Source organism: Camelus bactrianus, chromosome X, assembly GCF_048773025.1.
Source record: "Camelus bactrianus isolate YW-2024 breed Bactrian camel chromosome X, ASM4877302v1, whole genome shotgun sequence".
NCBI lineage: Eukaryota > Metazoa > Chordata > Mammalia > Artiodactyla > Camelidae > Camelus > Camelus bactrianus.
In genome coordinates, this window is record NC_133575.1 from 84,358,479 (window position 1) to 84,376,304 (window position 17,826).

Genomic DNA, 17,826 nt, shown 5'->3' on the forward strand with positions numbered 1-17,826 from the left:
AGTGGGAAGGGTCCCAAGAAAACCAGACCTGCTGGGAAACCACGTGGGAGACCTCGTGGCGACTAGCACCCAAGCAGGGTGCCAGTTGGCCTACTCTGGATACCTTGGTGCCGCTGGAAGGATGCATTTGGTGGGCCTTCAGTTGCTGAGAGAGAGATTTCCGGAGGGTCTTCTCTTTGATGCCCTGTAGGAGTGAGGGGGGAAGAAAAGGTTCCAGGCCCCACTCCTTCCTAAAAGCAGAAGAAAAGTAAGAAATTAGAGAGAGACAAAGTGAGACAGAGAAAGGAAGATGGTAAGACAGAAACTGACTGAATGTAAGAGACAGAGATGAAGGAACAAAGACTGGGGGAGGGGGGGTGCTGGAGGCAGGAGAATTACATCAGCCACAGTTCCCTAGGAGAAGCTGGAGCTCAAGGGCATCACAGTCTAGGTGTGAGGAATTCCAATTCTCACTCCCATCCCAGGCCTGCATTTCTAAACAGTACAGCACAGTCCAACCACTGCACCTTCTCCCTACACAGTGATCTGCCCCCATCCTGAAGGGCCCTGGCACAACTCACTCCACATTCTTGAGAGAGATCTTCTGACTAGGTCGGGTAGCTGAGACAGTGATATAGATGTGGAGGGCAGCAAGGCCCAAAAGCATCTCCGGCTTGGGGTCCATTCCAAAGCGTTCTCGGATGACATCGTTCCGACTCTGTGAGAGAGGGCAGTCCAAACCCGTCAGTTAAAGATGTTCCCTCCCAACCCATGACGGACCACCTTATGTCCCAGAACAGAACTGTAGTATCAGTAAGCACCCTAGATCAAGGAGGGGAGGAAGGATCTGCCCTTACAGAAGAGGTAACAGAGCCACCTCGGGTCTCAGAGACACTACTTGCTTCATTCAGTGGATATTGGACAGCCTTCTTCTCAGTGACAGGTACACACAATGGCAAGGCACAAATGGGCAGAACATTTAGGACTCTGCAAAAGTAAGACATGCCACTGCTCCTTTGCTTTTCTCCTATTACAAGAGACCGTCCTTCTTTTCTCTGGGGCCTGCATTCACTGCCACCCCCAGCCAACCACGGATCCTCTACCAGCTCAGATGGGAGCAAAGGAAAAGAGATATTGGGAAGGACTCTCTATAGGGTTTTGGCCCAGAAGCCCAGGGTGAGAGATGGATTACAGGGATGGGGCAGATGTACTATTCCTTGAGGTCTGAAGGTCAAAATCAGTGATGAGTCAGACTTCCTGCCCTATGCTATCCAAAAAGGAGTCTCCTGGAACTACCCACCAAAGGTATGACAAGTCCCCAAACCCTGAAGGTCAGAATCCCAGCTATCAAGGATCAGCCTTGCTTAGACAAGTTGCCCATTACGTTGAGGTGGAACCAAGATGAGCTAAAAAACTAGAGAGCCATAGTGGTATCGCTACAGCATAGGAGAGAGGGGAAAAAGAATACTTCATCAATTATCACCTACGTAGAAAATCCAATGGAATCCACAAAAAACCCCCAAACAACAACAACAACAAAAAACAACCCTACTAGAACTAATGAGCTAGAAGGTTGCAGAATATAAAATCAATATCCAAAACCAACTGTATATCTACATCCTTGCAACAATCAGAGGTCAAAATTAAAAATCAAAACCATTTACAGGAGCATCAAAAAAATTAAATAATTAGGGATAAATCTGTCAAAACATGTGGAAGACTTGTACACTGAAAAGCAGCAAACACTGCTATAAAAAAAAAAGTAGAAAACACTGCTGAGAAAAACTAGAGAACATCTAAATAGATACAGAAATATACTGTGTTTATGGGTTGGAAGACTCAATATTATTAAGATGTTAATTCTCCCCAAAAGGATGTACAGATTCAACACAATCCCAATCAGAATCACAGCAGGTTTTTGGTAGAAATTAACAAGCTAATTCTAAAATACACATGGAAATGCAAAGGACCTAGAATGACCAAAACAACTTTGAAAAGAATAAAGTTGGAAGACAAACACTACCTGATTTTAAGAAATTATAAAGCTACAGTAATCAAAAGAGTGTCATGTTGGTATAAAGATAGACAAGTAGATCAATGGAATAGAATAGAGAGCTCAGAAATGACCCACAGATACAGAGACAACTGATTTCCGACAAAAGTGCAAAGGCAATTACGTGGAGAAAGAATGGTCTTTTTTAACAAATGATGCTGGAACAACTGGATATCCATATGGAAAAAAAAAGAACTCTGACCAATCCCTTGTGTCACATACAAATGTTAACTCAAAATGGATCACAGATCTAAATGTAGAAACTAAAACGATAACACTTCTAGAAAAAAATAAAAGCAAAATCTTTGTGACTTTGGATTAGGCAAAAAGACTTCTTAGATATGACACCATAAGCACAATCCATAAAAGAACAAATGGACAAGTTGGACTTCATCAAAATTCAAACTTTTGCTCTGTGAAAGACACTGTTTGGAGACCGAAAAGACAAGAGAAGCCAGAGACTGAGAGAAGATAACTAACATATCCAACAAACAACTTGTATCCAGAATATAGAAATAACTCTCAAAACTCAATAATAAGTAAACAAACAACCCCAATAAAAAAGTGGGCAAGAGATTTGAACAGATATTTCACCAAAAAAGATGCATGATAATAAGGAGGCACATGAAAAGATGCTTGCCATCAATGGTCCTTAAGGAAATGCAAATGCAAACCAGAATAAGATACCCCTGCACACTATTAGAATGACTGAAAGTCAAAAAATACCGACAATACCAAGTGCTGATGAGGATATGGAGAAACTGGGACTCTCATGGCTGATGCGAATATAAAATGCGACAGCCACCTTGGAAAACAGTATTGGAGTTTCTTCCAGAAATTAAAGAAAAATAGATCTACTGTATGATCAAGCCATTCCATTCTTAGGTATTTACCCAAGAGAAAAGAAAGCATACATTATACAAAGACTTGTACATGAATGTTCCTAGAAGCTTTATTTGTAGTAGCCAAAATCTGGACACAATTCAGCAGGTGAACTGACAGACACATTTTCATACATCCACACCACCAAATACTACTTCACAATAAAAAGGAATGAACTACTGATACACACAACGTGGTGGACCTCAAAAGCATGCTGAGTGAAAGAAGCCAAATCAAAGTAAGTGCTCATACTGTATGATTTCATTTATACAAAACTCTAGAAAATGCGCATTAATGACAGAGGGCAGGTCAGTGGCTGCCTGGGGATGGGGATACGAATTGCAGAGGAGTCTGAGGAAACTTTTGGGGGTGTTGGATGTGTTCAATATCTTGACTGTGGTAATGGTTTCATGGATACAAATATATGTCATAACTTATCATATTGTCATTTTAAATATGTGCGGTTTCTTATATGTCAATTAGACCTAATAAAGCTGTTCAGTATAAAAAAGGAATACAGCTGAAGGTCATATTCTCATAAAGGGGCAGAGAGGGCAGACCAGGTTTTGTCATCAAATTCCAAAATATTTGAACCAACATGTTCCCCAGAAGCTGGAAGGAAGAAATTTAAGGAAAACCAAATGGGAACTAAGCATAAAATTCGTAGAGGAACCACAACCCATTACCCCTTGGAGTGCTGGTAAAGGGGCCCAAGGCTGTTTGAGAAATGTCCCAAACATCTTAGGTTGTCAGAAGCAGCAGAAAAGACAACCATGGCGTCACACAGCACACCACTAGGTAGACATCACTGGAGATGAGTTTTGAGATTTTTCCCTCCTTTCAGCAAGCACTCTATATGTCCTAAAGGCACCTAAAAATCAACATATCCCAAAGTAAACTCATCTTTTTCCCAAACCCATTCCACTACCTGTGTTCCCTAACTTGCGGGATGATACCATTTCTACCAGAACTCGAGTCAAGAAGTAAACAAAGAAAAAAAAAAGGTGTGTGGGGGGGAGAACTCATCTAGTCAAAGCCCACTGATTCTACCTTTTAAATATCTCTTGACTCTCACCCCGCCCCCACCATCACGACCTTGGCTGTGGCCCCCAGTGTTTCTCCTGTGAATAACTGCCATAGCTCCCTAGTTGGTGTACTTCCTCCGCACTCTGAACTTTTGAAATTGCTCATCTGATCAAGCTCTGCACCTTTCAGCCTTTCTGTGCCCCCACCCTAAGCAGGTTCTTTACCTTGGCTGTGCATTAGAATCACCCAAAGAATTAAAAAAAAAATACCAATGTTTGGACATTACTTCCGTAGATTTTGATTTATTTGGGCTTGGGTGGGGCAGGACATTGTTTACAAAGCTTCTCAGGTAATTCTAACATGCAGCTAGAGTTAAGACCCACTGCCCTAAAAAAAAAAAAAAAAAAAAAAAAACACCAAAGAGAAAAAACAACAGTGAAAGACTCACTGCCCTAAAGCAGCGACTCCTGAATGCTACCAGCATCAGAATCCCTTGGAGGGCTTTTTCAAACACAAATTGCTGGGCCCTGCCCGCAGAGTTTCTGATTCAGTAGAACTGAGCTGGGGCCCAACAATTTCTAGCTATAACAAGTTCCCCAGTTGAAGCTGACACTGCTGGTCAACGGACAACACTTCAGAAACATCGCCCAGCCTAAATCATTTTAAAGTCTGTGCTTGCCATGACCTACCAAGCCCTTCACCATCTGCCTCCTGTCTCTCCCATGTCATTTCCTCCTTCTCCTTACCTTTTGTTCTGCACTCCAGCCACAATCCATTACTCAGTTCTCTCATCAAGCCATGCCATTTCATGTCATTAAGTCTTTGTAGATCCAAGTCAGTCCCTATGTTTAGAATGTGCCCTCTTCACTCGATCTCTGCACACAGCAAATATCCACTTCAAGGCTGACAGCATGCATGGATCACTTCCTCTGTGAAGCCTTCACAATACCCCTCCCATCAAGAGTAAGCAAATTGCTTCCTGAGTGCCCCTACTGACATTGTACCCTGCCATCCTCATAGTCCCTGGATACTGTCTTGTATTTACCTGTACATGTATCTGTCTATGAGCCCTAGCGATCTGGGACAGTTCTTTGTTCACCTTGATTGTCACTACCTAGCACAGGGCCTGGCCCAGAGTACGTGCAAATGTTTCTGGATGAACTGAATTGGGAGTCATCTCCTCAATGGAGCTAGTATTGAGGACTGGGACTTTCTGTCACCCAAATGCACTTGTTAAACCAGGGGATGCTGTGAGGGTGCCAGAGTTACTGGGGTTGCTTGCTCCTGAAAACTGATGAGATCTGTCTAGACAAACAGACAGGACTTTGAGCCACAGCCAGCTCAGGTCACCAGGCCAACCAACTTGACCAGAGCCTACAAGAATCACAGAAAAGGAAAGGGCCTTCAGAGCTATCTGGAGGTTGGAAAAACTTACATAGCGACTTCACTGTGATGGCAGAACAGCCTGCCTGTTTGTCCACTGGTCTGTCTGTGTATCCCCAAGCCAGACTCTACCTGGATGTACAGGTACTCGAAAGCAGCAGGATCCCGACGCAGCAGCTCCACGGGGTCTTTGGGAAAGAAGCTTATCCGGAAGAGGCATTTCATTCCATGATAGTGTGTCCGCTGCACTACCTGAATCCCAAGGAGGAGGGGAAGGAGGAAAAAAGAGCTGGGATCAGTGGCTGGGGTGGCAGGAGTCAGCTCAGTGGCTCTTCAGTGCAGGGCTTGCAGCAAAGCCGGGGTGCTGTTTCCTACTCTGTCTTCCGCCTGGCCGATTCCAATTACCCTTGGGGGAAGTGATGAGGAGCCAGGTCTTTTCTGCCCTGCTGACCCAAAGTGACCCCAATTTGCGAGTCACTTATCCAGAACTTGGCCTTTATCCATAATCTAAGGCCCAAGACACAAGGTAGGAAGAAAGGGCTCCTGGGAACTTCTCTGACTCTTCTTGCTGTGGGGCTAATGCCTTTACCTTGCAGAGGAAGTTGTTGATTAGCAACCAGATCCAAGATTTAAAGTCCCATCTGGAGGTATAGCTCAAGCAAATTGGTAATATATCAGTTACTGCTGAAGCTGGGATGGGTGATGAGGGTTCCTCATACAATTCCTTCTACTCTGGTCAATGTTTGGAGGTTTTTTTTTTTTTTGTAATAAAAATGCTTAAAATCCCATTTGGAACAAGAGTCCAGTTGGATCCAAAAGGCCTCTTGAAGGGTGAGGAGGCACTCAGACCTCCCTCCAGGCAGGACATCCACAACAATTCCTTCATAGATGGGAATCTGTGAGTCTCTGGACTGCATTGGCTGAGAGCAAAACTTGGAGAATCATTTCCTAAATCCTTTCATTCTTTTGGTGTGTCTCATTTTGGCTTTTGTTTTGCTTCCGTTAGATATTTCTTCTCAACTGTCCCTCTCCAACTCCTTCCCTCCCTCCCTGGGAATATTGATTGGCCCCTGTTGCCTCTCTTATTCTTCTGGGTGCTTTCCCATTGGTGAAACCCTATCCAGCAGTCCTGGATTTTCCTGGCCTTTTCCCCTACAGTAAAGACTAGGAAGATCAATTTCTCCTACTCTGCCTTGGAAGTTGACATGGGTGATGTGTTAGCCATTCTTGGCTCCACTCAGCCCATTCCCAGCCTACATGTGTCCTAGTCTCAAGGGTCTCACTAGACTCCACTCGCTGACCCTTCTATATTATAGCCTTCACCTGAAGGGCAGGTTTCCTCTCAGAGGCAGAAAATTCTAGTAGGCAGGGCTTCTAGGAGACAGTGGACTTAACACCGCTCTCCAACTCAACATTCTGCACAGTGAATCGCCACCCGACTCTTTCCCAACGAGTGACTGCTGAGACGAACAACCTTCACAGCCTTTTTAAGTCACAAGAGACACTGTTAAACAGCTTCTGCAGGTGGGTAGTACAGACCTCGATTGAGAACTGTGACTTCTGGGAGCTGACTGAGCATGTCATGATGAATTGCGCAGAAAGAGAGTGCCTGGCAGCCTCTCCTTTACTAGGGCCACCTGCAAAACCATCAAGCCAGGACAAAAGAGTTACTTACATAAGCCAGGGGCTGCTTGTCCTGGAGAAGCAGGAACTTGTGGTTCTGTTCTGGTCCGGCATACTCAAGGACAAGAGCAAAGTGCTCAATGTACCTCAGGGAAAGACGGTCCTGTAATGTCACCATCACATCCTGTAGAAGATAAAAGAGCCTTGAGAGAGAGCTCTGTTCCAGCTCTAAGATAGTCTAAGCACCAAACACGGGAGAGGGGGACTGAACATGGAGAAAGATAGTCCTGGGGAGAAGGCTGAGGCTTGGAAAGTGGGCCGGACAGACACTGGCCTTTGTGGTGGCCCAGGCACCGTGCTCCAGAATGAGAGTGACCCCTGTGTGCTGGTCAGAGGCCAAGGCTCTGGGGAACACCAAAGGTACAGAGGGTGAAGGGAGGTGTTTCTGAACTTGGCCTGGCCAGGCATATGGCAAAAGAAGGTCATGGCCTTCCTTGCCCTTCTCTCTCCTTCCATGCAACAAATTTCTTTCCCAAGTGGGTACTAAGTGCCAGGCACTGTGATGGTTTTTCCCTCACCTTCTCACATAAGTCAGAATGTTCGCTCTGGTTTGTCAACTCTTTACTTAGGAATCAACGAAAGCCTAAGCCACAATTACATGATTAAAAAGTAGATGATTTCTGGATTCACAGTCTAAATCAAATGACTGGAGTTACTGGCAAAACATTCCTTTTGGATTGTAGCTGGCTTTTTGAGATGATCGATTTAGCAACTTGAAAAATGTATCTGTGCAGAGGAACAATGTCACGTGTTTTGTGTACAGTCATGAATCTGACTACTTCTGCGCTCCGTCTGCTCTGCTGCCCTACTTTTAATATTAGGGTGTCTGGAAGTGTCTCCGTGGGGGCTGCTGCCCACATGTGTTTTGAGACTTCTGCCATCTATTTGCTGTGACTTCGGCATACACCAGCTTCTAGTGTGTGTTTGTGGAGCCAGGATCGCTCAGTCCCCACCCTCGAAGGCCGGAAAGAAGCAGGCTTGGGAATGCAAAGCTCCCTTCCAGCCAGGAATTGCCAAACAAGCCCCTCACTGAACATTGAAAGCCGTTTAGCTATTTAAATGTTAGGCTGGAAACTGGTGGGTACTTAAGAGTATCTCTTTGTATTAACCAAGTAGTCACAGAGGCGCCAGTGTTGCTGGAGTCTGGCAGGGACAAATGAGGTTTTCTTTGCAGTTCGGCTGTGTTGGGACTGTGGATGGCCAAGCCGGTGATTGCCAACTGGTGTTACAAGTGTAACAGCCCCCGTGCCAGGCTGTCAATTCACCCAGGTACCTCTGGGACAAGTGGCTTGGCAGCCTGTCCAAGTTCCAATGAAGAGCTAGTGCACCCTCCCTAAAGTCAGGGTAAGACCACAAGCCAAGGGACACTGCTGTCCTGGACGGCTGGGGCTACCCGGAAGGACCAATGGTAGTGATGTCGTGAGTTAAGAGGATGCTCAGAGAAGCCTCCAAGGGGAAAGAGAGGAATAAGTGCTCCGGTGTGGAGACAGGTCTACAACAGACACACTGGCCCATGAAGTAACCCAAAGGAGGGTGCTGACACAGAGAGATACCCACATCTGGAGGAGGGGCACTTGGACACCCCCGGGTGGCCTAGTTTCAATGTCCCTCTCATAGACAGAAACCTTCAATAATCAAGAGACCATCCTGGGGCACCCTAAGGAGTGTTTTTTGCTCCTGGGTCCCCTGGGAGACCCATCCCGGCCTCAGTCTTCCAAAGAAATGCTCACTTCAGTCAACACGGGTTAGGCCCAGTGTTTTGCAATTCGGGTGCACCTGGCACTTTGGGCAGAACAATTCTTCATCAGTCAGGGACTGTCCCACTCCTTGCAGGATACTTAGCATCATTGATCCTGAGATACTAAATGCCAGGAGCATGCCAAACCCCAGGATGACCACAAATACCCTCAGACATCCCCAAAAACCACCTGGGAGGGGGCAATGCCAACCCTGGCTGAGAACCACCAGCAAGGCCAATTCTGAATACCTGATAACTCCTCTTAGGGAAAGTTTCCTGGCCCAGGGATTTTTTTCTTTTTAAGTAGGGTGCTCAGGTTTGGACTTAGGACCTCATCCATGCTATGCTAAGCTTACCATACCACTGAGCTATACTCCCTCCCCCTCCCCCCAGGGCTTTCTTTAATTATAGGGCTGTCTTGGCTCCAAGAGGGGTACCTCAGAACACCTGTGGGCCAAGGTGGGTTTTTCTGGGCAGCATTGATTGCATGGAAACATTCATTCTGAGGATGGCATTCTCTTTCTGGAGAGAATCCAGAAAAAGCAGGAGCAGATATTTCTGTCCCAGAGCAGAGTAGAACCTGGGCGCTAATTGTATCATCACCTCTCCTCCTTAGGATGAAGGGAATAACTACAACTCCTAGATGCCTGGCTGAGCCGTTAAGAATCACAGCTCGGTAACTGCTCTCACAGCTCGGTAACTGCTCTTACTGTGAAAGGAATAGCCAAAGGGACTGTTGGACTTTTCAAATCTTGGTTCAGTGCTTAAGATCTAGTTGTTATTTAAAAAGCAAGGCATGGCTAAGCTAATCTCCCGAGAGATTGTTTGTTGATTTCTGTGTGTAAACTTGTGTAGGTGTTATTGTATCAATATAAATCACTTTTGCTTTAGAAATGGCTTAATGATCTTCACATTTCTTAGCTCCTAAGAATCTTGAAGCTCGCAGTATAACACGAACACAAAGCAGTTCATCAGTAGATGTGTGCACACATGCATGCACACACACATACACGCTTAGTCATGCACATGTACACAGTTGGGCATGCAACTTTCCACAACCACAATCATCTGAGGACTATGTGTCTTTGCAACCTGCTGCTCCCAGCAGCAGGAGCTCAAAGGCCAAGGCCATCTTGCTCTGGCAGTGAGTGGCTCTGCGCAAACTCAGAGGAACCCGGGGACTAGCAGCTCTGTGTGCTCTGGAGAGGACAGCGCTGACCTGGGAGAGGAGACTCCGTATGTACCTTAACAGTGGTCCGGCCATCAAATGTGAACGACTTGATCTGCCCATTTTCTAAGAACACCTTCAGAACGTTGGGAATGAGGAGAAGAGCTTCTTTCTTCATCATTTTCTGTGAACCATCAGGGAGAGGACAAGGAGGGGGGCTCATTTAGAAGGATGAGGGAAGCCAGAGAAGGGGCGTGGAAAGGAAGAGAAAGGACAAAGAGACAGAGGAGAGAACCAATCAACGATAAAGTTACATGGACACCAGAACCAAATTCTCCCAGAAGACATTGGGCCATATCAAAAGCTCACCCATCATTCAATGTCATGCCCACATTCTACTGGGGCTCAAAGCTCCTCAGCTCAGAGTGGGGCTTGGCCCATAGGGACCATCACACACTGAAGGGCTGATGGGATGTCTTAGGAGCCCGCCTCACTTACTTGTTCTTATCTCCTGACTCCTTCCTTTCCACCAGGCCCTTCACACTTCAATATCACTTCACTGTCCATGCTTTTGCTCTGCCATTCCCCCTCCCTCACGGCATTCTAGGTCCTCTCTGACCTGGCCCCTGCCTACTTCTTTGGAGTCATGTCTTACCATTCATTCCAGGTACCCACACTGCTCTTTCATGCCTCCAGGCCTCTAACAACTCATCATTCAGGGACAGCCTCACTCCCCGCAGGACATTTAGCATTTCTGACTCTGAGACACTCAATGCCAACAGCACACCAAATTGTTGGGATGACCCCAAACACCCTCAGACGTACCCCAAAGCTCTCTAAGAGTGGGCAGTACTGACCCTGGTTGAGAACCACTGGCAAAGCCCATTTTTGAACACCTGATAACTCCTTAACAAAAGATTCCCTGGCCAGGCGTTTCTCTGTCTATAGAGTGGGATATGTTAGGTTCTCAATAAATATTCATGAAATAAAGACTATTCCCTCTGCCTCCCTCTTCTGCTCCCTGGCAAACTCCTACTCATCCTTCAAAACCCAGCTTAAATATGAATTCTGTAGAGCCTGTCCAATATCATCAGGTACTTGGACCTGGTGTTCCCACCTGTTCCCCTAACAACTTACACACACCTAAGTGCTCTTAGATTCTTGAAGAATGTTTGCCTTTCACAATCAAATGGTGAACTCTGAGCACAATGACCATGTCCTCTTCAATCTTTGTAGTCCTGACATTGAGCAGAGGCACACAGGTGGTGCTCAATAAATGGCTGCTGAATATATGAGCAGTAGGTGCTTAATATGTGCTTACTTGAATGGTTAGACTCCTTAGGAGAATCTAACCATTTCCTTGGGCCAACATCATCAGTTCCATAGGAACGGAAAAGCTGCATAAGATGACCAGATTCCTGAATTCACGGAGCCTCTGCTGCCTGCCCAGCACTATACTAAGCCCCAGGAGGGCTACAGCAAGAGCAGAGGACCGAGGTTTAGCCCTGGACTCTTGTAGTGACCTGGTGTGCACGCACACACACACACACACACACACATCCACCAGAGAACAACAATAAAACCAAAACAAACCAATGGATATAAGATAGTTAAGGTTTCCTTGATGAGGTGAATTTGATTTTGATTTTAAAGGAGATGACAGGTCTGGACTATTAGAAAGGCCAGAAGAGAACAGTTCAGATCTAGGGTCCATCACGGACAAAGTATGAAAACAACATACAAAACACCATGGGTCGGGTTGGGGTGGGGTTGGAGGGCTACTATTGTGACATCAGGTCCTTTCCTGATGGAGTCAAGCCACAGTGGGGAGTGATGGGCCCTAAAGTTGGAAAAGTGACTCCCTGGTTCTCTCCCTGATCCTGCCAGGGGCCCTGGATTCCCAGGCTGATGCTGCTCAGCAGTGGCTGGGTTTTTTAGCACACTGGGCTGGACTCAGATAATTACTTAATTGATTTTGCTTAAAAATAGAGTTGGCAAGGAACGCCCACGGGATTTATTTTTGCCGTGGCTGCTTAATAAAGCCCAGGAACATGAAGAGAAAAGGGTGATAGGGTAGCCCAGAGTCACCTGGGCCTGGACTCCCTCGGGTCCCGACCAATGGTGAGGCTGTGATGGTCCACTCTGGTGGTGGTGGTAGGGGGTGCAGGATCGCTATGGTGACATCAGGTTATTTCCTGAGTACAGCTAGACTGGGAAGGTTGGCGCCCATCTCTCTCCTAGACATGACCCTCCCACCATGCCTGGTGGCCTGTTCCGGGAGCGAGACAAGAGTTGCCCTGGCTGGGTTCTAGCTATCCTGGGGCATTTCTGTTCAGACTATTCTGCAGTGGGGGCTTGATTCTGCCTGTGGCTAGATGTGACCTATGGAGAGGGGAGTCATGGTGGAGGAAGGTGATGGTGGGGAACGGAGAGTGGAAGGGAAAGGGAGGGAGGGGAGAAACAAGGGGGGAGGAAAGGAAGGGAGAGGAGGCCAGGGAGTTCTTCACTGGGTGGCCTGGCCTTGGTGGGTTACTCTTGGACACTGGGATGGGATAGGTTGCACCTATCTGTACTCTCCAAATTCAGGTCTCATTTCCTCTGGGTTTTCAAGGGCTCAGGATGCAAACATCTCCTTAATGACTTGGATCTCAAAGTCAGCTTCACTCTGATCTGCAAGGACTCCACACTGCTTCCTTTCCTCTCCGCTCACCTGCCCCGGCTTCTCTGTAACCTCTTCTGCTGGCACTGACATGGAGCCCAGCCACCCATCATTCCGACGGCTTAGCCAGTGGGGCCCAGTTGTCCCTTGGGCTTCACAGCCTTCCTCGAACAGGGATGAAGAGGGGCCTAGGTGGAGTTTGGGGGGAGGTGAGAGTCAAAGAAATGGAGACAGAAGACACTTGTGTCCTCTCTCCATCCCTTTCTCTGAGTGGCTCTGCCTCGAAGAACTATACAACTGCCTGCCCCCTGCTGATTTCCCCACTCAGGCTGGGCCTCCTAGCTTCTCCCCACTGCAGCTATGCCTCAGTACAGAAATGCCACAGGCCTCCTGAAAGCCCAGCCTGTGGCAGCCAAAAGCTCACCAGCGCCTCTTAGCTCTGAGAGCCTCATCTCACCCCACCTCCGTGGGACATCACCAACTTCTGCGGATTCCTAGAGGACTCTGAGTTATCATTCATGGCTGCTGAATACACGTCTTCCTGCTCCCCACCCACTGTTTCTCATTTGCTCACCTGGAGAAGACAGCTCAATTCATGTAAACCCCACAAAGCAGTAAGACAGCAGGCTGCCCATGACACCCTCCCCCACTAGATTGGCAGCGATGTGGTGTGGGCTGTCAAACATCCCCTGCTCCTCAAAACCATACCATCCGTGGATTCTATACTGTCTCCATCTGAACCACTTGCCCTCCCAAAATCACTGAGAGATAAACCCAAAGGCAGGAAATAGGTATTTATTTTGCATCCCTTGCAGTGCTGGGAACACAGCAGGTGCCTAATAAAAGATCTGTGACTTAATGAGAGTCTATATCATTTCCCCCAGGCTGCTTCACCCTTCACTGCACAGTCGTCTTCAGTCAAGATGTGGAGTTGCGGGATCACTTCAACATGAAGAGAGCTCAATTTCACTAGATCTTCAGAAAACCACTACTTCCTTCCTGCTTCTATCAAGTAGCCAAAAGATGTTTACGAAGCACTTGTTCTGAGTGTAACCTACTGCACTAGAGATGGAAATTCCTCTAAGCACCGGGAGGCTTATAAGTGAATTGATACCCAGTCTGCTTCTCTGGATGCCATACACCCCTCACTCACTACCCACTTAGAGCCCCAAGGTCCTCCCCCATCCAAACCCTCTGTAGTGCTGTCCACTCTAAGGAGCAACAGAGAAGCAACTGGCCCAGAGCAAGATCTTGTCGGCCAGGCTGATTCTGGCCAAGGGCCGAGGGGAGGAAGTTGAAGCTGCACTTACTGCATCTGTTTCTCCAACTGCCACCTGCTCGGAAAATCGGACCTTCACAGGATTGGATCTCAGCTTGGCCTTCTTGGCGGCACTGATGAAGGCAGATTTAGGGGACTGGAAAAAGAACAGAGAGGGCTGGTGAGTTCTCCATCCCTGGGAAAAACCTGACCTTTGCCACATGGGAGTTAAGATGTCTCAGTCCAGGTACACTTTGCCTTACTGACCAATAAGTCAATAAATCAGTATTGATTCCCTACTAGGTGCAAGGCAATGTACCAAGTACTTCTTTAGATGACTGGTATGTTCTGAGTAAGCTGGGCATGAATTGAATCTGGATAAATTGAATCCTATTATTAATGCTCTAGGCCTAGGGGACTTTACAAAAATTCTTTGTAATAACATACAGTGAAGTTTTATATATTTGGTTTCCTTAATGTGAGCTCTACCTAAATGGTAGTTTTTTATTACATCTGAATATGAGCATCTCAAAGGATTTACAGAAATAATCTTATTCATTTCAGATATGCCCTGTCCCTAGGAAGAAGGCTCACAGGAAATATTATTTTAGATGTGGGAGAGAGGAGGCCTAGCACTCCAAAAGGATTTCTCCACAATTTCTACACTATTTGGGAATAGAGACATTAGGGATTTTACCCAGGTGTCTTGGCTTTCTAGTCCTGGGTTTTCCACCACTTTGTTCATCCAATTCTGTAGGAAATGCCCAAAGAATCAGCTAGGTTCTCTAGTTGTTGAAAACTCCCACAAATTCAGCAGGACACATAGTTAGCAAGTGCTGGAAATGAAATCTTTTCTGGGTATGCCTTGGATTTGAGGACAGGCAGGAGTCTTGGTGAGGGGCACTCTCATGTCTTGGGGTATTTATATATTCATGTGACAAATTTAGGGAGGGTCCACTCTGTGACAGGCACTGTTCTAGGTGATGAGGGATCCAGCAGTGAACAAGATGGACAAAACTCCCTGGCTTCAAGGAGCACCCATCTGAGCAGGGACAGACAGAATAAACACATCATTCTCTTTTAGGCAGCAAATCAGGACTATGAGGACAAATTGAGCAGGGTAAGGGAGTTCACCAGAGAATGAGCCAGTGAGGGTGGGAGCGGTAAGATGGTCAGGGAAGATCTCTCCAAGGAGGTGACATTGAAGTAGAGACCTGAAGGAAGTGAGAGAGAGATAGCCATGAGTATATCTGAAGAAACAGCCTTCGAGGCAGAAAGAGCAATAGTCTCTGAGGTGGGAGCAGAATTGGAGTGCACGAGGGATAGCCAGGAAGCCCAGAAGGGCCAGAGCAGAATGACGTATCAGGGAGCTGGAGAGGTCGTGCTTGGAGAGGCAGCGGAGGGCTGGGTCACGTAGGGCCTTGTAAGCCGTGGCGAGAACTTAGGATTTTACTCAACTGGAGAGTTTTGAGCAGACAGGGTCGGACTTGCGTTTAAAAAGGATGCTTCTGGCTGCTGTGTGGAAAAATAGTGCAGAAGGGTGATGGACAGTAGAGGGAGACCAGTTCAGAGTCTACTATAGGAATACAGTTAAAATATGATGGAGGCTTGGCCAGGGTGGTAATCATGGCATGATGATGACAAGCAAGTGGACTCTGGATATGTTCTGAAGATAGAACCAAGACACTATGTTGACGGATTGGTAGTGGGAGGTGAGAAAAAGAGAGGAGTCCATGGGCAGAATGGAGAGGCCATTCACTGAGATGAGGAAGACTTGGGGGGAATCAGCCCTGGGGCTCCTTCAAACCACCTCCCCTACCAGCCTTGCCATGGAGCTTGCGAGCCCTACAATCAAGAACTCCTTTGTGTAAAGGCCCTGAAGGGTCCCTGACAGCTGGGAAGGCAATACATTAAGCTCTTTTCTGCCATTAACGCAGCAGTTGAGATTCATTTACCAGATCAGCCACAGGAGGGCAGGGTCCTAAGATAAAGACACACAAACAAACATCCCCATTAGCTCTTGGGCCCTGGTCCCTGCTGTGTCCTCTTCCGGAGTCAATAATCTCATTCCCCACAGAGGGTAGATTGCAGAAAGCCACCTATTCAACTTGAGTCCAGCAGAACCTCAGGCAGTGGGTCTCAGTCCTGGCTACATGGCAGAAACACCATAGGGAGGAGCTTTAAAAAAACCCCTAATGCCCAGTCCCCACGCCAGACCAATGATATCAAATTCTTGGGGATGGTGCCTAGGTATGGGTATCCTTTTCAGCTTCTGGTGATTTCAAAATGCACCTAAGGTTGGGAACTTCTGAGCTAAAGGAACCTTAGACTTCTCATCCTGAGCCACAGGGACAGTTTGTTGGCAGCAGACACTATAATATAGCACAACGAAATCCAGGGCTGGAGATCATTGCAGAAAGTGATTACAGTATTGATTGTTCATGGGAACCAAGAAATGCCTTTGTGTGTTGCACAGCTTGGTGCTCAGTGGGCAGGGGCTGTGGGCTGCAGCAGGAGCAAAGGGAAGGGGCAAGGTAGAAGATCTGTAGCTGTGTCCAGGCAGCTCTGCTTGACTCCATCTCCACAGGAGTCACATTTCCACCCGAGGTTCCAGACTCAAGGTAGGTGAAATGTTTCTTCTACCTGACAACTATCCTCTCTTTTCTCTGTGATCATTTGTCATAGAATGCCCCAATGCAAAGTGTGGAATGAGGCATCTTTAGAAACCTGAATGGGTATGGAGTCCACCCTTCATTTTCACATGGGAAACAGAAGTCTGGGAAGAGGATATGGTTTACTCAAAGTATCAAAATAATTGGGTAGCGGAGCCAAAGCCAGAACCCAGATTTTCTTGAGTCTTGGATTAGCCATCACTCCCCACAGCAGACTGAAGCTATAAATCCATTCCTGGTCTTTCAGCCACTGGTCTGGTTCTACCTTGGTCCTACTGGATTTGAACACATGAAGAACCCTAACTGGTAACCTTTTATGGATTCACCTATGGAGAGGGGAATGGCCTCCTTGTGATCCCTACCAAAGCTTAGATCCTGTCCTATAGATACCACTACAAAAAAAATCAGATTTTTATAAGGGTAAAATCAGCAAAGACAAAGTGGAATTGCCAGTATTTTCAGGGATCATAGTCATTTCCAGTCTCTGTTGTACAGCTATTTTCAGCTTGTTTGTGCCTCATTCCTCATTGACCCTTGTCCTGTTGGTTTCTAAGACTCCATCTTATTTTCAGTCTTCAGCCTCGATCACTGATGGTGACTCACTCATTGCCAGCTGGTCTCTGCTACATGTCACAGAGTCATGTCTAGCCTTACGCTTCTACACTGGTGACTCCTGCCTTGCCGTATGACACCAGGGGCTCACAAAGGTTGCCCTGTTCCAGAGCATCTTCAAAGCGCAACTATGGGGCCTGAAGTTTTTAATACCAGATCACTCATTTGAATTAAGTATGGAGAATCAGGAAGGCCCTGCTCAAAATTCAAATGTGGTACCAGGAAAGAGTAATGAACACACTTTAGGGGCCAGCAAACTATGGACCTGTGTGGACCAGCTCCTGATCACTACCTGTTTTTCTCAATAAAGCTTTATTGGAACACAGCCATTCTCTTATGTATTGCCTATGGCTGCTTTTGTGCTACCACGCATGGCCTACACCACCTAAAATATTTCCTACATGGGCCTTTACAGAAGAAGTTTGCAGATTTCTGCACTAACTCATTAGCGCACACTCACTCACTTTTCCTAAAACTTGCCTGATGATAAGAATCACTGAGAAGTGCTTGTTAAAACCCAGACTTCTAGGCCCACAACAGACTTACAAAAGAATCTCTGAGAGGGTAGGGCCCAGGAATTTATATATTGTTGAAAATGTCCTAACCCACTAAGTCTAGAGTAATTGAGTACCTTAAAGCTGGGACATCTGAGCTCTTGACTGACCCCATTTTTCCTCCAAGCAGCTGGGAGTCTCATTTTGCAACAGGCACCC

At 46.7% G+C, this 17,826-nt stretch overlaps 1 protein-coding gene across 3 annotated transcripts in view; it reads right to left on the reverse strand.

The window, feature by feature from the left end:
- The window catches only part of FRMPD3 (FERM and PDZ domain containing 3), a 121,892-nt gene that overhangs the window by 26,296 nt on the left and 77,770 nt on the right, over positions 1-17,826 (reverse strand). For all 3 annotated transcript variants that reach the window (XM_074359200.1, XM_045509983.2, XM_045509985.2), the window contains 6 exons: positions 13,882-13,986; positions 9,989-10,096; positions 6,999-7,130; positions 5,456-5,575; positions 561-697; positions 104-230 (listed from right to left, as the gene is read on the reverse strand). In XM_074359200.1, the coding sequence (XP_074215301.1) occupies positions 104-230; positions 561-697; positions 5,456-5,575; positions 6,999-7,130; positions 9,989-10,096; positions 13,882-13,986 (729 nt within the window). The remainder of the gene's footprint in view (positions 1-103; positions 231-560; positions 698-5,455; positions 5,576-6,998; positions 7,131-9,988; positions 10,097-13,881; positions 13,987-17,826) is intronic.